At 35.1% G+C, this 27,864-nt stretch overlaps 3 protein-coding genes across 6 annotated transcripts; 1 reads left to right on the top strand and 2 right to left on the bottom strand.

Moving 5' to 3' along the window:
• Nucleotides 1-9,366: 9,366 nt before the first annotated feature.
• LOC107415380 (RING-H2 finger protein ATL46) lies at nucleotides 9,367-11,958 on the bottom strand. Of its 3 annotated transcripts, none has more exons than XR_007240470.2 (2): nucleotides 10,091-11,957; nucleotides 9,367-9,786 (listed from the first exon to the last, which is right to left on the bottom strand). XR_007240470.2 is itself a non-coding variant. In XM_016023687.4 (2 exons), exon 2 carries the CDS (start codon nucleotides 11,289-11,291, stop codon nucleotides 10,164-10,166), a length of 1,128 nt encoding a protein of 375 aa, XP_015879173.3. In that variant the 5' UTR covers nucleotides 11,292-11,335; nucleotides 11,694-11,958; the 3' UTR covers nucleotides 9,844-10,163. The 3 variants fall into 3 exon arrangements, 1 of the variants encoding a protein (XP_015879173.3); XR_007240469.2 differs by having other exon boundaries at nucleotides 9,367-9,734; XM_016023687.4 differs by lacking the exon at nucleotides 9,367-9,786 and having other exon boundaries at nucleotides 9,844-11,335; nucleotides 11,694-11,958.
• A 2,459-nt stretch (nucleotides 11,959-14,417) lies between these two features.
• LOC107415357 (probable inactive receptor kinase At2g26730) lies at nucleotides 14,418-16,710 on the bottom strand. Its single transcript, XM_060816666.1, has 2 exons — nucleotides 15,287-16,710; nucleotides 14,418-15,111 (listed from the first exon to the last, which is right to left on the bottom strand). Exons 1-2 carry the CDS (start codon nucleotides 16,701-16,703, stop codon nucleotides 14,555-14,557), a joined length of 1,974 nt encoding a protein of 657 aa, XP_060672649.1. The 5' UTR covers nucleotides 16,704-16,710; the 3' UTR covers nucleotides 14,418-14,554.
• A 2,052-nt stretch (nucleotides 16,711-18,762) lies between these two features.
• On the top strand, nucleotides 18,763-27,711 carry LOC107415448 (DNA repair protein UVH3). Of its 2 annotated transcripts, none has more exons than XM_048472348.2 (18): nucleotides 18,763-18,923; nucleotides 19,071-19,321; nucleotides 19,972-20,144; nucleotides 20,232-20,346; nucleotides 20,711-20,788; nucleotides 20,868-20,959; nucleotides 21,040-21,166; nucleotides 21,294-21,371; nucleotides 21,466-21,519; nucleotides 21,755-21,939; nucleotides 22,065-23,805; nucleotides 24,182-24,376; nucleotides 24,723-24,808; nucleotides 25,151-25,445; nucleotides 25,542-25,678; nucleotides 25,877-25,961; nucleotides 26,155-26,685; nucleotides 26,988-27,711. In XM_048472348.2, the coding sequence occupies exons 1-18, from the start codon at nucleotides 18,836-18,838 to the stop codon at nucleotides 27,546-27,548; spliced, it is 4,872 nt and encodes a 1,623-aa protein (XP_048328305.2). In that variant the 5' UTR covers nucleotides 18,763-18,835; the 3' UTR covers nucleotides 27,549-27,711. The 2 variants fall into 2 exon arrangements, with proteins under 2 accessions (XP_048328305.2, XP_015879261.2); XM_016023775.4 differs by having other exon boundaries at nucleotides 20,862-20,959.
• Nucleotides 27,712-27,864: the final 153 nt, after the last annotated feature.

The raw sequence follows: 27,864 nt of genomic DNA, 5'->3' as shown, positions 1-27,864 counted from the left end.
TATCACTTTACAAATCTTATCAAAATATGCATTTCTACATTTTTAAAAATTGGAAATATGCGGGTTTTTATGTATGTATAAAAATAAAATATCAAGGTAGGTTTTAGTTGTGGGCTATAGTCATAACCCGTTAATTTGTCTCTTTTGAAGTTAATTATATATGTCTCCAAATTCGATGACATTTGAGAAATCAATTCTAAAATATTTTTATCGTAAGTTGGCTCCTCATAAAAATTTCTGGTTCTGCCCTGCTCCCAGGCAACCCATTTGCTGCTCAGCATCTCCATCAATGGAAACTTGAGCAGCTTCTTTCTTTTTTAGGTTCTTTTTTTTTTTTTTGGTTACTTTTTCCAAATTGTCTTGGCTGTTTTCCTGGAAAGGTGATGTTATGAGATTTTCCTAACTACACTGCGACAATAAATTCCAATGGGAGATTGATGCCAAAAGTTTTAATCCGTAGCTAAAGAACATAAATAAATAAAAAATAAAAAATTACAAGCAAAAAATAATCTGCCTAAAATAATTGAAAGCAAAATATTATTCAAAAAATAATAAAAGGTCCTGAAGTTGTCGAGAGCACATCAGTTGCTCCTGAAATCAGTCTCTTTTTTTTTTTTTTTTTTTTTGAGTCAAACAAAGAAGTCCACGAAGAAAGAGGCAGGAATTGATCTATCCCTCTTAGCAGTTTAAAATGTAAACGTAAAAAAATAATTATTAAAAGAAGTATTTTTTTGATAATTTTGAACCTAGTTAATATTTCATCAATATAAATATTTGAGAGTTATGTTTGTATATATCAAATATTATCTATATTGAAATTTTAAATCTTACTTTATAGATAATATATTTTTTACATATTTTTCAATTTTTATCTACATTTTAATCTATATCTATTTTATAATATTTATATAAATAGCAAATTTATTATTATAAAAATAATAATAATAGATAGGTAAATTTATAATTTATGATATTATTTTCTCTGATGATATGATAGATTGGCTTGTTTAATATAATTTTGAACATTATTTGTTAAATATAATTTTTTTAATTTTTATTGCCTAATTACTGGAAGAAAATTAAAAAGAAAAAATATATATATATAATATTAACTTAGTAAAAAAATTTACTAAATATGAATAATATTTATAAATTTTTTTGATAAAAAAATTATAAATATTTTCAAATTTTTAAAAAAAATTTCAAAACTTTTTATAAAAATTATGAATTTTTTAACTAAATTATTTATGATTTGATGCATATTTTTTGATGAAAGTTTCTATAGAAATTATAGAAAAATATAAAAAATTATGTTGAATATTATAAAAATTATATCTGTTTTTACTAAAATTACTTTCAATATATTTAAAAAAATAAAATTTCATGAAAATTTCATAGAAAGTTTCAATATTTTAAATTATTTGTACCAAACTCAATATAATTTAAGGTTCATATATATCAATATTTTATTTTATTTTTTTTGAATTCCTTCGATTGACATGTCCGGTTTGAAGGATAGACCTTTTCAAGGTCTTGGATTAGTTTGGACCCAAAAAAAAAAAAAAAAAAACTTCTTTGGATGCTAAAACGTACAAATTAAATGAATACACATATTACCAACAATTTTCATAAAATTGAACAAAAACCCAAATAATCAACTCTTTTGAGAATGAAATTCTATAATATTATTAATGGTCAATCCACGAAAACAGTAGACTTTTTTTATTTTAATTTTTCAACCGAACCTATAGCATACAAGGACTGAAATCAATAAATCCTCTTTTATGACTAATCTAAAATTATAAATATATATATATATATATATATAGAGAGAGAGAGAGAGAGAGAGAGAGAGAGAGCTAATTAATTCCATAAACAGTAATCTATTAATTATGCATGAATGCCAATATTTCTGAAGCCCCTGATGATGAGGTCAATGGCCTTCCCCAGGAGGACTTGGACCAGAACTTTTGATTCCCCAAAGACCAAGAATGTCGATAAAGTAACGAGCAGACCCTTCATGGCTTAGACCAGCAGGAGTGGTGACATGGTTAGGAGCACATAAGGGGCGAGCAAGTGAAGCAGAAAACAGCAAAATGAAGCTGATCAAAAGAAGAGCTGGGACAAGGAAACAGTTGGGTTTGAGTCCTTTGGCCATGGAAAAATAATGGGTAAGTGTGTATAATTGAGTAAACTAATAAAGAGGTAGAAGAAAGAGGACAGTCTGTCTCTATAAGTTTCTGAGCTGAGACCAAATTGCATACGAAAATTTGATCCAAAGTGTTTGGTATTTATAGAAATGGATACCATGAAGAAGTAGGGAACCATTCAAACACAAATTGGAATTGTGAGTGAATTGTATAGAAGGAAGCAAGGAAGAAAACTCGCGGGGTAGAGATAGAATTGTTGAATGGGTTGGAATTTTGCATAGAAAATACAATTAATAATGGATATTTTTTAAAGGTAGGAAAGCTAGAGGAAGATGAGGAAAGACTTAAATATCAAGATGTTAATTTGAATGCACATTAATTCCAAGTCTAAATTGTATGTTTTTGACACTTTGACTGGAAGAAACAAAGAAATAAAAAGATAAATATTTTATTTTCTTCCATTCTACAAGAAAGGTTCTAGACTTCCAGTGCTAGAGAATTTCCTTTACTATATCATCTTTGACTTATAGCGTCGTGGAATTCAATAATATATGTATCCACGAACACAAGATGTGCATGAGCTCCGACCCAAAAACGTACGGACGGTTCCATCCAAAATAAAGATGGCTGAAACCGGTGACTCCATTTCAGTGTGGACAGTGGACCCCATTGTCGGCTTTGACTTTTCCGATTTCGAGTTTGACATTTTTTTTTTTTGTTAATTTAAAAATATCTGAGTTTCACATGGCTAATCTTTTAATATATCATATTTATCAATGTTTTAAAAGATGGAAAAAGATGCGGTTTAGGGATGATATTTTTAGATAATATCTTGTATAGTAAAAGGTTAAAAAAAAAAGATTAATATTGTATTGACAGCCTAATGCGTGTCTAGACTCTAAAAGGAATGAATTTTTTTGTTCAAAGTTTTTTTTCTAAAATTATTTTTTAAATAATGTTAAAAAAACAATTAATAAAAAATTTAAAAAATAAATAAAAAATACTGTTAAAAAATGGAATCTTTTTAAAGATTAAGTTTTTTTTCTCCAAAAAAAAAAAATGAAAACATAATGTATAAGGATTAAGAAATTAGAGAGAAAGTTTAACAAAAAAATGAAAAAATAAAATAAAAAAAGAAATTAGAGATTCTATTAGCAAGTGATGCTAGTAATGCACAATAATGGATTGCCGAAGGTTGTGATAATGATGAAAATGATGATAAGATGGAGAATGATATGTTACCACCTAAAAAAGATTTTAAAAATGCTCAAGTTGAAATTAGGGAACCCAAGGAAAATGATTTGTATCTGATGCCATGAAAGATGAGTTGGATGAAGATGTCGATATTGAATTGGATTCCAATAAGGAATTAGACAAGAGATAGATTATGATAATAAATAAAGTATGTATTAATCTAGGAATTCTTAAGTACTTGTAGGGTTTTAAAATTAATCTGTTGTTAGAAACTTGAAAAACATAAATTTTTATAAATCTATTATGATCAATTACATGTTAATTTAAAATTATTGCACATACAAATGTAATATGGATTTATATATATTTTGACATTTAAAATATGAATTATTTTATTTATTTAATAGCTTATAATAATTAAAATAATAATATAATTATGAAACACCTTTTTACTTCGAGGCTTGGTCTAGACACGCTTAGGTTCTTAAGGTTTAAGGCTTAAACTTTCCATCTTGCAACGTCTTATGCTTTTTAGAACACTGGTATTTATATATACAGTGCTATAAAAAATTTAATGTTTTTCTCTTTTCCCCACCTTCTATATCTTCTTTTATTTCCCTTCATTTTTTTCTCTCTATCGACTGTTATTTCTATGGCTCGAAAAGCTTAGAATAGCAGCTTATGATGCACAGGACTTGATGGATTGTTGGGCAACAGAGCTTCATCTGCGGAAGATAAAGACACAGGTATTCTCTCACGTTAATTTTCTTATAAACCCAAAATAATTTATTGGAAAAAATTATAAAAAAAAAAAGACACAAAATTTGGTCATTCAAATAGTCATTCTTTTTCTCATTAAGGACGACCTAAATCCATACTAATGGTTAATTATCAAAGTCTTTAAACAACGGTGCTCTTATGAAAATCCCATATTGTGCTTTAAATATTTATTTAAATTTCAAATATTCAAATTTTAATTTTGCTAATCTTGAACTAGAATATTATAAAATGGATCTAGCCAAATAGTCTAGTTTGGTTTCTAGGCATGATACAAGATTGCTTTAATTCCACGATCTCTTCTTCACTAAGTGATTTTCCACCCGACTCCTCCGCATCTTCCGCCAATGTCCACCTTCTTCCGATGTCTCTTTGGCAAACCCTTTATTCTTTACGTCTCCATCTACATGGGTGGTTAAGAGATTGGTGTTTTGTTTTTTCTTTTTTTTAAAGGAATATACAATATTTAGTAAAGGTATTTTTGAAATTTAAAAGGAATAAGACTGAAAATTTTTTTCCGCAATGCATCTAAAATTTTCTTTCATAATTTATTAGATGAACACTTTATACATAATATGCAACGGAATATTTAAACCTTATTTAAGCATTAAATTTTTGGCTTCAAAAATAATAATTTTGTTAAGAAATATTGTGTTTAAAATAGAAAAACAAATAATAATTTTGTTAAGAAATATTGTGTTTAAAATAGAAAAACAATGTTTTTTTTTTAAAATTTTTGAGGGAAAAAAAAAAGTGTCATCTTTGATTTAAAACAAATTTTAAAATGAAGGGATATTGGTTCTGCTACATCTTAAACTATATTGGAATATGCACTTTACACTCTAAACTATTTATTTTAACATTTTGCACCTTGAACTATGAAAAAAACTTGCACAATTGATCCTTCTTGCATTTTTCTATCAAAATAATTAATAGGGAATCACGTGAAGAAGAGCACATGACACTAAAACAAGGACAATTTATGTCTTTTGACACTTCCTCTTTTACCTGTTTGAGCGAGAGAGAGGGAAGGCGATGAACTGAGAAAGAGGGAGAGGAAGAGGAAGAAATGATCTGAGAAAGAGAGAGAAATAGAGGACTCGGACAGTAAAGGTCATCTTTGGGGGTGGAGTAGAAGGTTAAACAACCATGATGAGGTAATAACAATGGCTTTACTTTGATCCACAGGAAGAGCTTTCAAAATTCACTCTTTGTGAGGGCTCAAATTGATTCCAACTTGTTTGTGTATTTGACCTGAAAATGATTATATCTATTATTCCATGTCTCTCATGCGTACCAGAACTTGCATAGCTAACCCCGTAGCCCCACCAATTCTTTATCCCCACCGCCAGAGGATGGCGTTCCGCTTCCAACTAGCTCCTGACCTAATTTCTAGATGAGTCCGAGCAAATACCAAAATTGTAATCCATAATTCTAAACAAATTAATAGAGGAAATGTGAAAAGTCACGAATTATCCGTTGGTTAATATCATGTGCACTGCATGTGATTCTTTTTTTTTTTTTTTTTTTTATGACACATGATTCCTATTTTTTTTTTTTTTTTGAAAATCACATTATACAAAATTCTTATTATTTGAATTCATGTTTTCGAATCTATGTTTTTATAACACAAATAGAAATACTCAACCACTGAAATTATTATTTTGCTCCATGTGATTCCTCTATTATTTTAACAGAAAATGCAGAAAGGATTCACGGTGCCAATTTTGTCATCATTTATGACACATGATTCCTATTTTATTTTATTTTTTGAAAATCATATTATACCAAATCCTTATTATTTGAATTTATATTTTTGAATTTATGTTTTTATAACGCAAATAGAAATATTCAACCACTGAAATTATTATTTTCCTCCATGTGATTCCTCTATTATTTTAACAGAAAATGCAAAAAGGATTCTCGGTGCCAATTTTGCCATAATTTAAAATGTAAAACGGTAGGAAAAGTAATTTAATATTGCAAAGTGTAAATACCAATATAGTTGGTTTAAGGTGTAAATATGCCAATATTCGTAAAATGAAAGTTGTTGTTGTTGTTATATGGGAAGTCAAAGAAATTGAAGCGGTTTCTACAGTTGGCAACCGGCAATTGGCGGTAATGGTTGCTTCGTTTCATGTACTGCAAGTTTTTTTTCCGTTACAATTTGTCATCCTAATTTCTCTCCCACACAACCTCCCGCTCTCGTTCCTTAGATAACTGTGATGAAACGCCAACAAAAAACAGAGACAGCCAAACCAAACCAAATAACAACGGCGAAAGGTTGCGTCATCATCTCCAATATCGCAAAGGAAGAAAGTTAGGGCAAAGCATTTGTTCCTTGCGTGATAGAAAAGGAATCCATCCAAACAACACTCTTTTCTCTCTTCTCTACCAATTCCTTCTTCCTCATTCATCCATATCACCCCCTAACTTTCTATAATTTCATTAATGGCCGCGCACAGCCCCGATTTCGATTCCTACTACGATGACATCCAACACCACCACCATCACCATGACCTTTTGATCTACAAAACAGGTTGCTGTCTATGGATGCCGTGTTTCTGTCGCAGCGTCAGGCTCTCATCGGACGGATGGCATCGGTTACCGACAACCTCCAAGAGAAAACACTATTCCTCCTGGTGGACCCGCCGTTTCAAAAAGATCCGAGAGCTGTCGGTGATCAAATGGAAGACATTTGTCAGCCGGTTCAACAAGAGTAAGATCGGCATCGGCAGAAACGGAAAGTACATGAAGAAGTTCCAATATGACCCTTGCAGTTATTCCCTCAACTTCGATGAGGGACCGGGGCATAACGGGGATTTGGAGGATGATTATTTGCACCGCGCTTTCTCCTCTAGGTACGCTGCGATTCCGGCCTCCGTGAAATCGTCCATGGCTTACACCACGATAAGGCAGAGCAAGTGAGAGAGAAATTTAATGAAAGCTTGTTTTCGATCGGATCGGCTCCACCGGCGGCGGCGCGTGGTTAATAATGTTCCCACCGACGTTTAAAAAACGCCGAGTTTTGCGCGAGGGCAATCGGTGGGGCAGCGCGCGGCAGTTAGAGATCTTTGTAAGTTTGCCTGGATGACAGTTGGAGGTAGGACACGTCATCAATAAAGTTAACGGTTGTAGTTGGTGAGTGTGTGGAACAAAAACGGTGGACGTTGGAAAACCAACAATAATGTCCCCATCTATTACAGGAAGGTGAGTCGTACATATACTTACCACCATTTTCAGTCAATTTTTCAGTTTAATTTTTTATTTTTCTACTCAAAGAGAAGAAAGAAAAAAAAATAAAAATTTTGAACAAAGAGGGAACGTTTGAGTTTGTACTGCGAGTGACACAGTGAGTAAACGCTAAACTCTAACCAAAAGAAAGCAGAAAATGGGCGGGCTTAGACTGTGTCTTATGATTACTTACAAAGATGGTTATAAATAAAAATTAAAAAAAAAAGCCACTTAATTTGAATTTCGTTGGTTGAAACTGGACTCCAATTTTCCATCGTTGGAAAATTTGCGCACCATAATGATGCTATATCGAACTTTATTGTTCATTTTCACTACTCATATTTAATATTGACTTTGTAGAACACAATAATCAAATACTGAAATTTGTTACGAATTATTTTCGATCCATTAATGGTGGGTGGCATTTAAATCCATGCCATTATTATTAGGCTTGGCTATGCACAAAGAGTTTATCCCATGATTTTTACAATATAATTGTCTTTCAATAATGTGTTTGCGTGCTTAGTACTTGCCCTGTAACTAGTTGTGGACTTTGCATCATGATCATACACCCTAATAATGTACTGCTGCTTCTGTGTATGTCTAACTTCAATTAATTTCTTCATCATTCTGTGTGGTTTGAACTGCCACCCTATCACCCACAATCCAGTTCCACCAGCTCCTTTGAATTGAAACCCCAATCGTGGATATAGAATTGACGAGATAAATGGGTTTGGGCCTGGTATTGTGAAAATGGACCCACGTGCCTTCAAAGTTTGAGCCATATACAATTAATTAGTTTCCAAGTAACAAGTTGTGTATGATACAGTGTACTATATACTGTACTATACGTGCACTGTTACTCTGAATGAGGGCGACAATGTTCGTCTCTTTTAAAAGGTATCTTTATCTTACACTTGACCAATTTATGATTCATTTTCCACAAGGTTTGTTTGTTTACCACTTCCTTGGTGGGCTTGTTAACAGGGTATCTTTAAAGAAATTCTTTTTTAAAATTAAATAATGCAAACCCATGGACAGAAGCAATGCTTAAAGCAAACAAACATGCCTTGCTAACCCCCACTTCTTGTCTTAACCTTTGTTTCTTTTTTCGCTAACTTTTTTTTTTTTTTTTGTTCCTCTTTTTTTTTTTTTTTGCCCTTTTCTTTTCATTCAATTATTTCACTATTTACTAATCATTGTGGAAGCAAATGCCACACGAAATGATACAAGCACACTAACACATCTTTATTGTCTTTCAGTTTGGGTTTTTATATAATGTCTGTTTACCCTTTATCCCCATCGATGTCAAGACAAAAGTTGCTGACTGATGGTTTAGACACATGGGTCCAAATCTCTTTGCTATTAAAAGAATAAACCGACCCTCATTTCATCATGTTGTACAAGTTAAAACCTTAAAAAAAAAACTTGCTAGATTAAAAAAAACCGGTTTGAAATTAAGAACGAATTTTTAATTATTTTATATGGGAAAAATTCAACATGCCCACATGGGAAGGGCAAAGGATTTAACCTCACAAATTTTTTGAATCCAAGGATGGTATCAGAAAGTTTGAAATATTTTGAAACATAGCTTTCATGGATCCCACCAGAAGGGCCAATTGTCCAAACCCAACAGACCAGTCTGATTAAAGGGTGCATTCAAAATTCACATTATCCCAAAAAGGTTAGTGTTTGTAAAAACAAAAATGGGATATATTAAAAAAAGAAAAAAAGAAAAAAAGAAAAAAAGAAAAAAAAATAAAAACCCTCAATTCCCCTAAAGGCAAGAAAAGCAAGAGCACTTGCCTCTCATCGTGCCATAGATCATGGACGCATATTAAATTACTGTACAGCACACAGAGAGAGAGAGAGAGAGAGAGAGAGAGAGAGAGAGAGAGAGAGAGAGCATGTAAATGGAAATGGACAACCAAAAAAGTATCATTTGGGACCTTTAGACACAGATCCTTGTCTGCATTTGAGGAATAGGATTCCAAGACCTGGAAGATGAGACTTGCGCTTTAAAATAGAAATTATTACTGAATTGTTTGTCTTCACTAGCATTGTTTGATGGTTGAGATAAAACTAAAATTGCCAACCCAGGTTCAATCAGTAAATTTCACAAAAAATTCAGTTAAGGAACATGTGGAAGATGAAGAGCCCTTTTGTAGGCCCCTAAATTTATGTCTACCGATTCAGCAAAAAACAATATATATATATATATATATATATATATATGCGTCTACCATTGATAATTTATCTGTGCATTAAGGTCCTCTGATATTACAGAGTGTCCCACATGCCGTCCCCCACCGTCCATCAATAGGGACAGGCAGCTGATCCCACCAACTATCGGTGTAGCTGTTCCAACGATCTTCTCCTCTTATATGATTAAAAGTCCACAACATCATATTTTGTAGAAAACATAAACCTCCTAGATGGAGAGGTTTTACAAGCACAAAATAAATGATTTTATAAGTTTCATGCAACATCAATAACATCATAGCATAACCTCAGATATATCCCAAAAGTGGTTATACAAGAAAACATATTAATCCTATATCTGTCATTCCCTAATATTAGAGTTGCCTTCAAAACAAGACGTATCATTCCGGTGTCAATGAACATAATATATGGTACATCAACAATAATGCCATTTTTAATCATCATCAAATTACTGAATTAGCATCACAAAAAAAAAACAAAAAAAAAAAAAAGTTCAAAAGAGAATAACTAACCAAAGGCGTGGCCGGTTCTGATCGATGGATTAATATGCAACCATGAAAACAAACAATAAAGAATACCAACATCTCATTCCCCTTGTGTTTTTCTTCCCATCCATGGCAAGTCCATGTTAAGAGAAGAAGGCATATCCATCTGCGTATCAGTAGAGCTTGAATACCTGCCCTTCTTAGACCAGAGCCAGATCTTGGAAACTGAATAACTCTCACCTTTACTCACACTGTTAATCTTCTTTCCCTCCAAATCACCATCAGCTGAAGATTTACCAATTTGCTCAGACCCTTTGTCAAGCTTTAAATCTCTTCCTTTTCCATCATTACACAAGGCAACCCGGAGATCCGAATCGACTAGCACATACTGGTACGAACCCATTGAGTAACATCTTCTAGCATCCAAATTACTGCTACTAGTCTCTCCTCCTCCAGATTCCCCTGCTGCCTGACCATCCACCCTTCTGAATTTACCAAGTCTCACAGGCAAAACCCCCTTTTCAACAACAATTTCTTCAGCTTCCACGGTTTTTTGACTAGGAGTGAAGCCGATTTCTCCATGACCAAGACGCCCATCTTCTTCTCTCAAATCATCGAAATCGAAAATTGGGTTTTCAATGGAATACTCAGGAGTGAAAAGGGTTCCCCTACAAAGGGGACATGTTGAATTTGATAGGAGCCAAGTGTCTATACAATTCAAATGGAAAGCATGGCTGCACATAGGAAGCAACCTGAGCTTGTCCTTGTCTGAAAATTCACACAAACAAACAGCACAATCAAACGGCTCTTTTGGACCTACTATCTCTTCGTACTGGAAAACAGGAAGAGCATCTATAAAAGCTTGATCCAGACCAGAATCATGGAGATGGAAGAGCTGCTGTAGCTGTCTCTGGAGAGCATCAGACGTAGAAATCTCTGGGTATCTATTGGACTGGGAAGAAGCTGAAGAAGATGGATGCTTTATAAGAAATCTAACAAGCAGGTGGAGCAGACCAGAGATGAAAAACAGTACAGCTAGAATCACAATAATGAAAAGAACTGCAGGACTTATTCTCGTGCCAGAGGATGATGGTGATGACGATGAAGATGGGGTTGATTCTTTATGAAAAGTAGCAGTATAAGGGACCGAAGGAGGAGGAGGAGAAATAGGAGGTGAATAACTCCATGAACCATCTATTTGCTGGACTTGATGCTGAATCCAAGCCATTTTTAAATGGCTGTGCCCAGAAAACCACCCAAAATCTTTGCTTTCTGTCATTCCACAGATCAAACACATAAGCTCCAAAACACCATGTTGCGCTCTCTCTATCTCCCCTCCGTAAGATCAAATACGAAACCAACTCCTACAGGAGCTAGCAGAGCTAAAACCAAGCATTTATTTTACTTCATTTAATCCCAAAAACCCAAAAGCCACCGGCTTTTTTCACTTTGATTAGAAATAAATAGTTGCTCAACAAGAGGGTAGTAGAAAATTACCCTTCTGGCGCTATAAGTACCATTCTATATAGTGTCAGTATGAAAGCTAAGTCACTGATTGAGCAATAACAAGATGACCGCTGGCATAGAATATATATATATATATATATATTATAGATTGCAATCTACCTACCTTGATTCTGGGAAGTCCACCATTGATGAGTTCTCAAAAGCTCAAAGAATCTATAATGATGAACAAACAGCAAAAAAAACCCTAAAGACTCGGGCTTTTTGAGTCACGTATGTAGCTCAAAGAAGGGGAAAGTGAAATGGGTTTCTCTCTCTCTCTCTCTCTCTCTCTCTCTTCAAAAAGTGTCTCTTTCTTTCTTTTATCTCTCTCCTCCCAGTTCTTGATGGAACCAGAGAAGCCAGAAGGGTGGCAGTGGCAGTAGTTTACAAAATGCGAGGTCAGGAATGCCAAAAAGAGCACTAAATTTAGCCTCCACGTGCCATTGGAGCGCGTGGGAAGTTGTATGGTCAACTACAAGCGACAAAGGTGACACTCACAGACATGGGCCTTTCAAGGTGGGCCTGGGCTGATTTCAAAAGTCGTGTCCGCACTATTTGTGGGCTCCAACAGAGCAGTGGTTTAGTGGATAGGGTGTACAGGAAGATGATGGATCTTAGTGCTTAAGTTTAGACATTAGGGTAAAATCATACGACTTTTTTCCCGCAAAGCAAAGTTAAAAACATAAATTTAACAAAACCAAAAGTCTTTTATATATAATAATAATAGTAATAATTATTATTATTATAAGATGTGGATTGTAGCATAGAAGGATTATATAGATATATATATGTAAATTATGTTCGTTACAAAAAAAGAAACAGTAATAATTACTACATTTTTGGTAGGTATAGTTTGATATTTTCTTGCAAGTGTAGTGAAAAAGGAGCATGAATTTAGGTGGCAATGCATCCATCAGATTGTACGCATGAGAAATGAGGTTTTGTCATTCATTTTCATCATGTAATCTAAAGCTTATATTGTATAGTAATCAATGTATTAAGTAGTCACAATTTACCACCTACTCACGCAATGTCGAAGAAAAAAATAAAAAGGAAGAAAAAGAATCCAATTATTTATGACTCCATGTCTAGAAAACAATGCTACAGAAATAGTTATATGTTTATTTTATTTTATATGGTTAAAAAAATAGTTATATGTTTATTTTTGTTGTGCACTTGTTCAAGTTTCATCTGCATTGGAAATTGAGCTAAGACTCTGACATTTCCTTGAGCAGATTGATTTAAGATATTACTTGTATTTGTGGATTATTATTAATTTAAGATATTACTTGTATTTGTGGATTATTATTAATTTTGGTTGTGCCTTGAAAGGAAGAAACATGGGAACACTACTTTGTCTTGAGTCTAAAGTCAATTAGGTGAAGTTTTTAGATGACAATAACATATTAGTTGGAAATTGTGGAAAAGATAAACCAAAAGAAGGAGAGGCTGGTTGTTAGGTAAAGTGAGAAAGCATTAAATTTCTCATAATCTATCCTCCACAAAGGCAGGTTAGATGTATCACTCTTCCTAATCATTTTAATATGTGTCAACATAACTGCCATTAGATGATGATTTTGCCAAAGCATGCCTCATGGTACTGCCTAGGGAGAATAATCTTTCATCTGGCTAATATCTGCCTACTGTGATATCATTACCATGGTAGGTTGGAGAAAAATCTCAGGAAATGGAAAATTAATTATGTATCTCATTTCTCATATCCATTGATTATAACATATTTAGGGAAACAGGGTGGAAAAAAAAAAAAAATCTCATAGACTTCAAACTTGTTATCTTTAGGTTTGATTGCTTCAAGACTACAACAGCTATTGCTTTTCCCATCTTGCTGAATACCTCTTTAAGATGATGCTTATATTGTATCATTCATATATAACTGTTAATTTGAATAATTTATAAATTTATGCACTATGAAAATAAAAACATGTAAATCTTATAAGTATTGAACGACTAATTATGAATAGTTTGTTGTATCATGTATCCATATCAATTATGTATAAGTTTTTATCCCTTTCAAGCTACTAATTGGATGTTGTAATTTTGATCCAGTAATATGTACTAAAGGAGTGGATTCAAGTAGTTGACTTCTCAAGTTGAGTAGACGTCCCCATATCTAGTGAAATTTTAAGCAGAGGTAAGTATGGGAAATGGGGTTTTTGTCTACCGTCATTTTTGATTGACTTGTAGCAGTGGGTCTGCTTCTTCTGGAAAGGTACTGTATTGGTTGGTACTGGTCCACCAAATTGGTGTCGAGGTTCATGATTTTGTCCATTACTAACAATGAGCCATGCCACTTCTTCGCATGGCAAATGGTTTTGGTGCTATATACAAATATTTGGTTTCATTTTTAGTGGACCTGTCCATTTACAATAGTGACCCTAATGCCTTTCAAACATAACTAGTTGACAAAAGAAAAGTTTTATGGCAGATTAACAGTTGAAAAGGGTGCTAATGGTGATGGCAAGGTAACTTCCAGAAAGCCTACTTCAACTAAAACTAAAAATCAGATATCTGTCGGTTGTGGTGGCCTTATTCTACTCCATAAAAAATGCTCTGTTTTGAAGTTGTGAAAATTTATTATTAAAAATATTATTAATGTTTGGTTTGGTATTGAAAATTTATCTTGGGTTTTGTTGATTTCAAAAAATAAGCGACCTAAACATCCTATTTAAATAATTAAAGGAAAAGCAAAAGCTATAAAGAGGAAAATAAAAATAAAAATGTGGTTTAAATAATTAAAGTCTTTAACCAATCTGTTGCCTGATTATTGGTTGATGAAGAATACAAATAATTAGTTCCACAAAATAAAAGGCTTCATTATTCTGTCAAGGACTAGGTACATCGAATAGCAGATAAAGATAAAAAAGAAAAGAAAGCTTTTTTCTTTCTTCTTTCCCAAGTTGCTTTGCATGCTTTCTACATATTTCCAATCCAACTTCGATAAGCACAAAGTGGTATTTTTGTGAATCATGGTTCTAAACTACTTGTGGATCCATCTTCTTCCTCTTTTAAAGTGTTAATCATGACAGCAACTTGGTTCATGCTAGGCCTAGCCTCTGGAGACCGGTCCACGCATTTCAGGGCCACTTGAAGCAAGCTCACCATCGTTTCTTCACTAGCATATTCTGATAAAAGTGACCTATCAAACACTTCGACAGTCCATTCTTCTCGAACAACTGAGTTAACCCACTCTGCCAAATTGATACCATTCTGATGAACAAGTTTGCCTGTTAGGAGTTCAAGAAGAATCACACCAAACCCATAAACATCTTCTTTGAAGGCACTGAAACCAGTAAGATCGCCAAGCAGTGAGCTCTCTTGATTATGATCCACCACCATAAGACCATATTCACTTATACAAGGCTCTATATTGTTGTTCAGCAAGATGTTGGAAGATTTCAAATTCCCATGAGCAATCCCATCATGTTCAAGCTCTTGGTGCATATGGGCTAATGCTTCTGAGATACTAGCTGCTACTCCAAGTCTGCTGGTCCACTCAAATGCTTTGCCTGTATCGCCGGTTCCTGAAAATTAATCATCAGAACTTCAGAATTTAACCCTTAGAATGAATAACTTATGCAAACTCTGAGACAAAACTTTGACAGAACATTTGGTTACAAAAAATAAATAAATAAATAAATAAATAAAAAATTGTGGCAAAAAATATAGCTCTTTTTATAGTAAAACTAGTATAGGTACCATGGAGAAGCCTGAGTAGGCTTCCATTATGCTGATATTCATAGACTAAAAGCTTCTCCTGTTTGGAACAATAGAAAGCAACAGCTTGCATTACATTAGGATGTTTCGCTTGGTCCAACCTTTCCATCCTCACCTTAAAATCATCACTTGAAATTGCCCAACCCTTAATCCTTTTGACAACCAGGTTCATTCCATTCTCATAGATGACCCTGTACAGGCTTCCATACTTCCCTCTTCCTAGCAACTCAGCAGGAGCTTTAAGCAAGTCCTCAAATTTCAGTTCATTTACCACTGGGCCTGGAAGCACTATCAGTGAGGTTGAAACCAAATTGCTTTCATCAACTGAAGCAACTGAAATTTCTGATCTGCTGAAACCTGATTTGTACTCCATTGATGCAGCTTCAGGCTGCTTGTCTATGGTGTCATCAACTGATGCAATTTTGTTTACTCCATCAACTTTCTCGTTTCTCTTCATTCTTTTATATACCCAGCACATGATTAGGAAAAGAAAAACCAAGCCCAACACCAAGTATCCCACAAACATAAGGATTTGATTGTTTGAAGAACTTTTTGACTTGTCATCATTGTTCTCGTCCTTAACATTGTTCTTGTCCTGTAAGGACTGTGGGCATTCTTTTGGCAATGGATCTCCACATAGTTCAGGATTACCCAAAAAGCTTCTTTCTGGGATATGACCTTTAACATCTGGCATAGGACCTGAAAATTTATTATAGGAGACATCAAAGAGCTCAAAATTGGAGAAGTCAAATTTTGGTATCTGCCCAGTAAGCTGGTTGTTTTGAGCTAGGAACACAGTTAGACCTGAAATCCGAGACAAATCTGCAGGCAAGTCACCAGTGAACTTATTGTTGGAAATATCTAGTTGTTTCAGATTATTTAACATGGCAAGAGAATCAGGAAGACTTCCAGAGAGCTGGTTCTTGCTCATATGCAAGTGAGTGAGTTGTTTGCAGCTTGCGATTTCAGTTGAAATTCCTCCAGTAATCATGTTGGTCTCCAGGTGAAGAGCACTAAGAGAGTCAGCAAGAGGTTTGACATTGCAAAGTAGACCAACGTCGAGCTCCCCGTTGAGATTCGAGCTGTTAAGAAACAACTTTCGGACAGAATTATACTGAGTATCACAGATTACACCCTGCCACAGGCCTTGACAAGGATCAGACGAAGAGTTCCAACCCGAAAAGAGACCAGATTGACTATTGTTGTTTGAGAGCTTTGCAATGAAGTTGATCAATGAGGTCTTAACCTCATCCTCAACAGAACTTGTTGTCTGGAGGATGACAAAGATTGAAATGAGGATCATCCAGATGGTAATTTTATTCATTTTGGATGATCTGAGCTTCGACAGGAGCAGATGTGGTATGAGAACTTTCTTGGGAAAGCTTGAAGAGGTAAACATGGGATGGTTTTTGAATGGTTGGGATTGTGGATGGAGGAGAAAATCCCAATGCTCAAAATGATTGCTGGATTGAGTTCTAACACCAATTGGCTGATTCTTTCAATGAGAAATTTGGATTCTAATTGCTAACCTTGCCGCTTAGAGTTAAAAGGTCAAAACCATTCGTCTCAATTCATATTTGAAAAATATGGCGCCGGCAGCTTCAAACAGTTGGATTTTATAATGTCAAGTCCTTTTCAACGAGGCTAATCATTCCAGCAATAAGAGGACATCAATGATTTTGACCGTTTTGATTCTTAATGACTGCTAATTATTTGACATGGTCATGATCATTGAAGTTGGTCAACCATATGTTTGAAGCCATATGATTAAATGGCTGAGATTATTTACTAACATGGTCCAGAATGCAGAGAATGCCTAGTCTCGTGACTCTACATGGAAGAATGCGTAAGAATATGTTCCTACATTGTGTAAGTGACAAAGCATTTAGCTGTAAAAAATCATTAATAAAATCAATAAAAGCTTTCAGATTCTTTAAACTATTTATTTTTTACTGATAAATATTCCCATCAAGGTGACTTATACAGTTGTTGGGAAGCAAGCAACTGATTTCATGAAACTCAAAAGCATAAGACAAAGAGGGGGGGCAATCCACAATGGATATTCCTTATTGTCACATTCTAAAACACATTAACATCATTCTGGAATCTGGACCAATCTCAAGGATATCATATCCATAAGGGGGATTCTGCAAATTCTGCGGAAGTACATTCTAATGATCAATATAGAAAATTGTATATGTGAAAGCATTGTTTTGGATTTACTTGATATGTTTCCATCTATTTATTTGGTCCATACGGCACATAAGTATCATATTGGGAAATATGCATGGAATGGTGTATTTGGGCCCTTCTATTTCTCATGTTTTCGTGGTGGACCAATGATCTCTTGCTTTCTTCTTTGCTCCTTCCATTTATGTCCTCATTTTGTTTTGTGGGTCTCTATGGTTTCTTTTTGCTTGTTGCTAACTAATGCTTTTCTTTTTGTTTGTTGCTACCTAATGCTTTCTTTCTGTGCTTCAGTTCATATGTTTCCTAGCATAGGGAAAAAAAAAAAAAAAAATCTCTTGTAATTTATGATAAATATGCAAGTAAGCTTCTATCATATAGAAAACAATACCATTTCAAAATCATGCATCAAAGAGTTGAAGACTGCATTCTGTTTTCATTTCTATCAAAACATCTATGACAAGAATTTGATAAGCAAGAGCAAAAGGAAGCTTCAAACCCATTCAGAAGATCATCCTCACAGAGCATATGCAGTCTCACATTTTAATGTGGTATATGAGTATGGATCTTAGGATTTCAAGGGTTAAGTTGGTTAGCATTTCAGGTCCAAATCTGGTGGGTCGTTACAATTTGTGTAAAAGTCTCAGAATATAAGTCTATCTTATTATGGGCCAGAAACCATCAAATTCCAAAGGTTGCATACTTAAAAAAAAAGAAATTTATTTCGAAAAAGATTAATCGTAAAATTCTTAAACCACTCCACAATAAATTGGCACAAGCCAGAAAAAAAATTCATCCGCAAAAATAGAAAATTACAAAACTTCATAAAATTCTATCTATAAATTTAAAACACCTGATAGAAACACAAAATTTGATAGACTTAAAATCATCTACACCTATTTTAACTTGACCAGCCATGTTGTAAGCTGTGAAAGCTGAACCAAAATCAAATTAAATCAAATTACAGTGCCTTGTATATTTCAAAATTCAAGAAGAGAGAAGCATATATTCTTTTGATGAGTAGCACCAACAATAAGTAGCAAGACCAAATAATTGCGAGGAACATGTTTAAATGTCACAACTTATATATATATATATATATATATATTTTTAAAAGGAAAAAAAAAAAAAAAAAGAAGTAAAAGTAAAGGATGGAATAGTAGTGCTTGTTTCCAAAATAAAAAATAAAAAATTAGAAATTAAAAAACAAAAAACGACGTCGTTTTATGCCATGCGATTGCCATTCACGTAAGTTACTTTTTTTCTTTCTCCATATAAAAACGCCTTGGCGGCAATGTCAAAACGAAACCAGAAGCCCAACGAGTCGTCGTCAGCGAAGCGAGAATGGGAGTACAGGGTCTATGGGAACTACTGGCACCCGTGGGTCGCCGCGTCTCCGTCGAAACCCTAGCCGGAAAGAAGCTGGCCATCGGTAACACCCCTCATCTACTCTCTCCCCAGTTCTAACCCTAAATTCTTCTTCTTCTTTTTATTTATTTATTTATTTATTTATTTTTGTTTCACTTTCGCATTTGCAAAATTTGTTTGAATTGTATAACACGCTTTCCTCCTGCCACAGATGCCAGCATATGGATGGTGCAGTTCATGAAGGCCATGAGGGACGAAAAGGGAGAGATGGTTCGCAACGCTCATTTGCTCGGCTTTTTCCGCCGGATTTGCAAACTACTGTATCTGCGGACCAAACCCGTCTTCGTTTTCGATGGCGGAACACCTGCTCTCAAGCGCCGGACCGTGATTGCTCGCCGGAGACAGCGTGAGAATGCCCAGGCCAAGGTCCGAAAGACTGCTGAGAAATTGCTTCTCAATCATGTGAGTTTCTCGGCCGCGGTTCATCGCTAATTTTTTTTTTTTTTTTATTACTAATTATAAGGTCTGATATGCGACATTGAAATGCATAGCCCGTGAAAAAAAAAAAAATCTAGACGTTGTTGGAAATTACGGTTGGCTTTGGGTGATAATTATGTGGAAATTTTTCAAAATTTTTTTTTCTTTTAATTATTTTGATTCTTAACAAAAATGCTATCTGATGGAGAACTAGAAGAAGTTCCAATTACATGGTAAAAAGTAATTCCTTTCAGTAATCACCCTATAAAACATGCCGTTACTGGTCTGTCACACAATCAAGAAATGGCAATGCCCAAGCCTTATTGTGCTACTAATAGTATTGCAAAATTTATTGTGCTACTAATAGTATTGCAAAATTTTATACTTCAATTGGATGTAGGAATCAGTTGTTTCTCGTTCCTGGAGGCTTTGTAGTATGCAGTTTTCCTCACCTTAATAGGGGTTCGTTAAGGGAAGTGAGAAAAGAAGTTTTCACTGATACTCTCTTTGTTATGCTAACTTCTCTCACAATAAGACTGACTGTTATATTATTTGTAGTTGAAATAGTATTGCATATATTTCTCTGGTGCCTCTAATGTAATTTTTGTTATTTCATCGCTGATTTGTGTTAATAGCTTAAGGCAATGAAGCTGAAAGAACTAGCTGAGGATATCAAAAACCAGAGGCAGAAAATGAACGACGCTAAGGGTAAGAAGGTATTGGGAGAACAGACCAATATGGTGGAGGATAATTCAGGAAAAAATGATGTGGCCTCCAGGGAATGTAATCAGGAAAAGCTAGATGAAATGTGAGCTTAATACACAATATTAGTCATAAGGGTATTTATAAGTATGTAATACTGGAAATTTTATTGATCGCTTTGGATATTATTTAGGTTGGCAGCATCTATTGCAGCAGAGGAAGATGGGACTTTAACTAATAATGCAACAATGTCTACTGCTGGCAATTTTTGTGAGGATCATGATGAGGAAGATGAGGAGATGATACTGGTAAGTTGCACATGTATCATTTAGAGCATTAATATCAATATAGACATTGACTATCTTTGTTACCATGGTTGTTACAAAGAACTGGTTTATAAGTTTAACTCAACCTTCAAGCCTTAGGAGTATCTAAATTTGGATGTTTAAACTGTGGCATTATGGTTAACTTCAGTTAATCTTATCCTACATACATTTCCATGGAAATAATAAAGAAAAAACAAATAACGTTTCATGGAAAGAACCTCCTTAAAGTCCAAATTATTTAAGAGACGTCAATAATCAAGCTGCATGGGTTATTTTTTTACTTCTCCCGCTTCAGCCTTTATTTGTGCAATGTTTGTCTAAGAGTTTTCATCAACTTATTTTGCAGTCAGATCTGCATGGTGAAATTGATCCTGCTGTATTAGCTGCTTTAAATCCATCAATGCAACTTGATATTCTTAGACAGGTAAGTGACTGTAATTCTTTTTAGTATCCTAAGAAAAGGAACTGAGAGAATTGACGGAGTTATTGGAAACCAGAAACAGAAGCAGGATAATGATGTTAAGGGTAAGAAGGTCGTGTCAGATCAAGACGATGTGGTCTCATGGAATAGCACTCAGGACAAAATAGATGAAATGTAAGCTGCATATGGATTAATATTGGAGTTCTCCATTATTCAAGTTTATGAGCTCAGTTGATTGTTTCTGAATAATTTAGGTTAGCAGCATCTATCATGGCAGAAGAAGATAGGAATCTAAGGATGCCATCAACATCTGCTGCCGCTCATGTTGAGGAGGTTGGTGACATAGAAGAGGATGAAGATGGAGATGAAGAGATGATACTGGTATGTTTATTCCACTCTTATACATTGTCATTTAAACTGATGTGTCTGTCATATTGTTGTAGTTAGTTGATAAGATGTCTGCCTATTAATTGATATAGATGTGGTGGCATTTACTCTATTTTTGCAGGAAACAATGCATGGTGACGTTGATCCTGCTGTATTAGCTTCTTTGCCTCCATCAATGCAACTTGATCTTCTTGTTCAAGTAAGCGTCTACAAGTATCTAATTACATCGAGTTAAGTACTTTCCCTTTTCCACATGCTTTCATTTTGATGTTGTATATTGATTGTGCTTGTAGATGAGAGAGAGATTGATGGCAGAAAACAGACAAAAGTACCAAAAAGTCAAGAAGGTTAAGTTTTTGAATGCCTTGATATCCATTTATGCCTTATGAGGTTTTGAAGTATGTGACCTTTTTAAGATGGTATGGCATACCTTGCATATGAAATTGATGTATAGTTTCTTTTATTAGCACTGATTTCTTTGGTGTTTGGTGAATTTAAATGGATGATATCTTCTATGCTCTAATTTTGTAGTTTCCTTGAATTTTTTTCTGTCATCTTACTGTTTCTTATTGTTCACTCTAGGACCCTACACAATTCTCTGAGCTACAAATACAGGCTTATCTCAAAACTGTTGCTTTCCGTCGGGAGATAGATCAAGCACAGAAGGCTGCTTCTGGAAGAGGAGTAGGTGGTGTACAGACTTCACGAATAGCATCTGAAGCCAACAGGGAATTTATCTTCTCGTCATCATTTAGTGGCGACAAAGAGTGAGTAATCATATTCCATATTATCTTGCGATGAGTAGACTGCCCATTTGAAGCATCTGACACATTGGTTATTTGTCTATTTGAGCATTACTTCCTTTGTGATATGCGATGCTTTAATGTTTCAGAGCACTGACAGCTGGCAGAGCTGAGACATCTGGAGATAAGCAACAACCATCTTCTGAACATCTTTCAACTTTATTGAATACCATTACATCTACCAGTAACTTGAACACTGTGACTGGATCAAACTCTGATGAATCAAGTAGGGTTTTTGATGACAATATTGAAACATATTTTGATGAGAGGGGGCGGGTTCGTATCAGCAGACTGAGAGCAATGGGTTTCCGGATGACCCGTGATTTACAGAGGAACTTGGATTTGATGAAAGAGGTTGAGCAAGAGAAAACAAGTGCAAACAAGATGGAGTCTGTGATAAATGGAAGTAATAGTGCTGTCCAAATAACTTCATCTTGTAAACACAATTTAGTAACAATTTCACCAAATGGTGCTGCTGAATCTGTTAAAGTGAATGAGAAAAATGAGGATTTTACATTGAAAAGTGGAACTTCTATAGAGATTTCTTTTGAAGACGATGGTGATAGCAGGGGTTTGGATGGTGATGATGACATCTTTGCTAGTTTAGTGGCCGGAAATCCTATAAAAGTTTGTTCTGATGATAATGCTCCATCAAGAGTACTGCAATCTACTTCTGATTCAGACTGTGAATGGGAGGAAGGTACAATTGGAGAAACAGGCAATAATTTTTCTAATGATGTTAACTTGAATATTGAGCCCCTTTCTGGTGAAGGCAACATTAGTGATGATGGTGGAGTGGAATGGGAGGAAGGAATTTGTGAAGTTAATAAAAGCACTTTATGTTGCCCAGCTGAGTCACGACCAGAAATTTCCAAAGGTCTTTTGGAAGAAGAGGCTGATTTGCAGGAGGCTATAAAGAGAAGCCTAGAGGATTTAGGAGACAAGAAGTCTAATTATGCATTGGGTGAAGATGAGAAATTAAATATTTCTGCAGGAAAGGCTTATGAAGATAATGAGTTTCTTGATCAAGAAAATGAGAAAGACGAGCCAACTTCACCGGGAAAGATTGATACACGACTAAGTAAATCAACTTTTAAAATTGTTGATGGAGTTAAAAAGATGGATGATCTGGGTGGAATCAGTATCTCACAAACCATCGATTCTTCTGGGAAGCTGTTGAAGTCATCTGTACCATATATTCCCAATGTTGAGAGGATACTGATTGGCACACCACATGAAGGATACTTGGGTCCTTCAGAACCCATTGGATATGCAAGTGAAAAAACCAGTTTGTGTGAAGAAACACCCCATGCAGAAACTGTTGCACCTTTGAAAACAAAGGAGTTCAAAGTGGTTGCAGAACATGTGGATGCCTGCAACAAGGGAAGTGGCTTGTCTACCTTCTCTAATATGAATGCAAAAAATAATTCCCATACTTCTGATATATCAACTGGTGAAATTACTGATGCCGCTCAGGTGATTGATCAGAAAACTGGTTGTGAAGCTGAAACATCCCATCATTTAGTTGAAATATCTAATCCAGCTGTTCCTTTGGTGGGAACACTGACAGATGAATTGATATTGGATATTGACACGGAACAAAAATTGGATGCACAGAAAAGTGATGAAAGTTTTTCCCAGGGAAGTGACCACAACTTGGAAAAGTCTCCAATTAGGGGCAATGAGAATGTGCAGTTTGAAGACCTGGAGGATAATTTGGAGGAGGAAATGCATATTTTGAGTGAAGAACGTATGAACTTGGGAGATGAGCAAAGAAGGCTTGAACGCAATGCTGAATCTGTTAGTAGCGAGATGTTCACAGAATGTCAGGTGTTTCTAAATTTTGAATTTCAGTTATTGAACATCATAGATGATTATAGTTACTGTTTGACTGGATTGTTTGGTCAATGCCTTGGAAAAAAAGAGATGGTGTTTAAGTTGGGAATTATGTCATCCTACCTTAATGCATTGCTTTGTATTGTTCTATAATTTAATAATGGAGTGGAAGATTAATTTGTTATGCTTCGGCATCTGCCTTCTCTACTGCCCAACTTGTAGATACTTTATGATGGTGGATGGATGATCTTATCTTCTTGCTCCTTCCAGTCGGGGAGATGTCCTTCATCATATCTGTGTGGCTTTTCTGCTACTAAGTTATATTTTTGTTGGATTTGTCTTAAAATATTATGCATTGGGTTCTTTGTAGGAGCTTCTGCAAATGTTTGGCTTACCATATATAATTGCTCCGATGGAAGCTGAAGCTCAGTGTGCTTATATGGAAATTGCAAACCTTGTTGATGGTGTTGTGACAGATGACTCGGATGTGTTCTTATTTGGAGCGCAGAGTGTTTACAAGAACATATTTGATGATCGCAAATATGTGGAAACATACTTCATGAAGGTCTGAATCTACCATACTCATAAAAATTTTCTTGTTCTATTTATGCAGTTCTAATTTTCATTATTTTTGTTATTGAGTTTGTAAAGTTTTCTTGGATTTTGTTTTAAAGAAAACATTAGTTTTTCTGTTCTTCTTTATGAGGCTTTAGAGGTAAAATTCTTATGGATTTTGGCCTTGGTGGGTCTCTTCATGTATTTTATATATGTTTCCAACCGATCACCTTTTTCTTCTAGATAGGTTTTTCATGTATTTTTGTATTTTTTTTTTTTGTTTTATTTTTTTTATTTTGTATTATTAATGATTCGTATGCTTGTTCTTGTCCTTTATGTTTGTATGCTTATTTCAGGACATTGAGAAAGAGCTTGGCCTGACCAGAAAACAATTAGTTCGCATGGCACTTCTTCTTGGAAGTGATTATACTGAAGGGGTTAGGTAACTAGCAGCTGCTTTTATTTCCCTGGAACTTTGGATGGTGATGCACTTGCTATGCATTTTCCCTATGTATGATTGTCCCAACAATCTGTAACGTGACCCTGCTTAATTGGGGATAGCTATATATTATTTATATTTGTAATTTGTTATCTAGATTTATAAGGATAGAATTAATTATTTAGACTTTATTCTTTTCCCTATGTATGATTGCCCCAACGATCTGTAATGTGAACCTACTTAGGGGTAGTTATATACTGTTTTAATTATTGTTATCTGGATCTGGATTTATAAGGATACTGAATCAATTATTTATTAGACTTTGTTTGTTGCTTTCTGATATAGTGGGATCGGCATTGTTAATGCTATTGAGGTAGTAAATGCATTTCCTGAGGAAGATGGCCTCCAACAATTCCGTGACTGGATTGAATCACCGGATCCCACCATCTTAGGGAAGTTTGAAGTACATACTGGACCAACTGCCAAAAGAAATGAATTGAAAGTTAGTGATAATGAGAATTTCTCAAAAAGCAACACAGAAGAATTGCCTGCATCTCATGAGAACAATTCCCAAGCTCAAGAACAGAATCAGGCTGCTGATTATATTCGAGAAAAGAAGCAAATTTTCATGGATAAACATGTAAATAGAGGTTTTTTTTATGCTTTTTCTTTTTGATTATTGTTAGGTAATGGAGGTCAATAATTGTCATTTCGAATGAAAATGTATATTTTGCAGAGAAAGGTGAGCAAGAACTGGCATATTCCGCCTTCTTTTCCCAGTGAAGCAGTTGTTAATGCTTATGCTTGTCCACAAGTGGACAAATCAACTGAACCTTTTATATGGGGAAAGCCAGACCATTTTGTTCTTCGCAAGTGAGTTATCTCATAACATAGGAAGTTTCATTAGAGATAGATATATTTGATTTGAACGAGTTGACTGGAATCTCTGGGAGCAAATATGCACATAGTTGCCTACAATGAAATAATTTCTCTGAAAAACTAGCTAGAAGCATCTTTAATGATACAGTGTTTCCTTTAAAAATTCTTTACCAAGCTTCTATTTGCACCCAGATTGTGTTGGGAAAAGTTCGGCTGGGGCAACCAGAAGGCAGATGAATTGTTGATACCTGTTTTAAAGGAGTACAACAAACATGAGGTGAGGGACTTGATGCAATCTCTCTCTCTCTCTCTCTCTCTCTTACACACACACACACACACATGCATGTGCAGAAACAGAGAGAAATGATTGTGTTTTGACCATTACCAAATGAGTCCCTTTGTTATTTTCATTTCTTAATTGTTATCGTGAAAGAAGATGCTGACAGCATCTTGTTACTTGTGTGATGAAGACTCAACTGCGTTTGGAGGCATTTTACACATTTAATGAAAGATTTGCAAAAATTCGTAGCAAGAGAATTAAGAAAGCTGTCAAAGGAATCACTGGAGACCAATCCTCAGAGTTAATGGGTGAGGCTGCGCAAGACATTTCTAGAAGTAGAAAGAAAAGATCAAGGCCTAAAGAAACTGGGAATGACCAAAAGGAAAAGCTGTCTGAGGGGACAGAGGAAAGTGTTTTCACATATCAGAGTAACCTAGGGAATAGAACTACTCCCAAGCAGTCGAGGAAAAGGAAGGTACCTGGGGAAGGGGTTTTGTCCGAGCCACAAATTATCTCAAAAGGCAAACAACGCACTGATAAAAGATCACATGCGAATAAAAGAGGTAGAGGAAGAGGGAGAGGCAGGGTAATGGGAAGAGGAAAGGGAAAAGGGAGTCTTAGTTTTGAAGCATCTGAAACCAGCTCCAGCGCCACTGACTGTGATGATGATGATGATGCTCGGGAAGTTCATATGGAGACGTCAGAACAAGAAGTGCGTAAGGTGAGCGTGATTCTTTCTTTCCCCAGTCATGTCACTGTTTTCGTAGAATTGTTAATGTAAAAAGTGTGTAACTTGATGTGATTGGTCTAACAGAGGCCAACTTATTAGAACATCTTTAATGTATGCCAACCTCGATTTTCCATTGGGATGTAACCTGGGGACAATCATGGTGCTTCTCTGAGGCATTTAGATGGATGTCTTTTTGAAATACATATACTAAAAATCATTCTTCGTCATTTAATACTGTTTATCATATCTCTTCACCAAAGTTTTAACCTCTTTCTTGTTGGTTGGTCCCACAGTCAACCAGAGCACGCAAGCCTGTAGATTACAAAGATATTGATGATCAGGATGGCTTAAATGAAGAGGTAGGAGAGGAAGAATTGTCTGTAGCTGGACATAGAGATGATGGTTCTAGTCTTGCTGAGAATGAGGAGCATAATTCTGGAAATCCTTGTATTGGGGAGGAATCCTGTAGAGATTACCTTGAAACAGGAGGCGGGTTCTGTCCAGATGAAGGTGAAAACCGTCAACCTGATGTAAGCCAGCACGATGCTCCTCCTTCATCCGAGGCAGGGCTTCCTGAAGACTACCTTAAAACTGGAGGTGGTTTTTGCATGGACGAAGATGGGATTGCTGTTGGCCAAGATGAAGCTTGTGCGGCTGAAGCTACTGTCTCAGAGAGTGCAGACCTTTCTCATTGCTCTGATCCAGGGAGTGTAGATGCACATGTTTCTGAGCTGAGTAGGGATCATATGAACGCCACAATCAATGATGATCAGTCCAAATTGGGTGCTGAGACGACTCCTGTCGTGTCTCTAAGTGCCATGCCTCTTCTGAAAAGAAAACGAAGGAAGAGCTGATATCCGATTGCATTTCAATGTGGTCAACAATTCTTGCACATAGAAAACTGTGTTTATGTATATATGCGATATAAATAGAAGGAGAAGATTGAAGGGGCAAAAAAAAATGTGAAAATTATATAACCATATATGATAAAAGAAAAAACCTTTGCTTGCACTCCAATCCTGATAATATCCAACATGGCTAGTGCTTATTGTCACTCCTGAATCATTTACCGCAAATTTTTTAACGGAACGATATTATTATGTAGGTTTTTAAAATATTTATGAAGCATCTGTGTAAATTATAAACTAATGTAGAACCAACTTTATAAAT

This window comes from Ziziphus jujuba, chromosome 4 (assembly GCF_031755915.1).
Source record: "Ziziphus jujuba cultivar Dongzao chromosome 4, ASM3175591v1".
Classification (NCBI taxonomy): Eukaryota; Viridiplantae; Streptophyta; class Magnoliopsida; order Rosales; family Rhamnaceae; genus Ziziphus; species Ziziphus jujuba.
This window is presented reverse-complemented; position numbering and strand designations above follow the sequence as displayed.

What these genes read in the sequence shown, in the direction of transcription:
- LOC107415380 (XM_016023687.4), bottom strand. Translation starts at nt 11,291, where the DNA reads ATGGCTTGGATTCAGCATCAAGTCCAGCAAATAGATGGTTCATGGAGT.
- LOC107415357 (XM_060816666.1), bottom strand. Translation starts at nt 16,703, where the DNA reads ATGTTTACCTCTTCAAGCTTTCCCAAGAAAGTTCTCATACCACATCTG. An exon ending in CCTACTCAGGCTTCTCCATG is followed by an intron (nt 15,112 to 15,286) that starts GTACCTATACTA and finishes ATTAATTTTCAG; the next exon opens with GAACCGGCGATACAGGCAAA.
- LOC107415448 (XM_016023775.4), top strand. Translation starts at nt 18,836, where the DNA reads ATGGGAGTACAGGGTCTATGGGAACTACTGGCACCCGTGGGTCGCCGC. An exon ending in AAGATGAGGAGATGATACTG is followed by an intron (nt 20,347 to 20,710) that starts GTAAGTTGCACA and finishes CTTATTTTGCAG; the next exon opens with TCAGATCTGCATGGTGAAAT. An exon ending in CAGAACAAGAAGTGCGTAAG is followed by an intron (nt 26,686 to 26,987) that starts GTGAGCGTGATT and finishes TTGGTCCCACAG; the next exon opens with TCAACCAGAGCACGCAAGCC.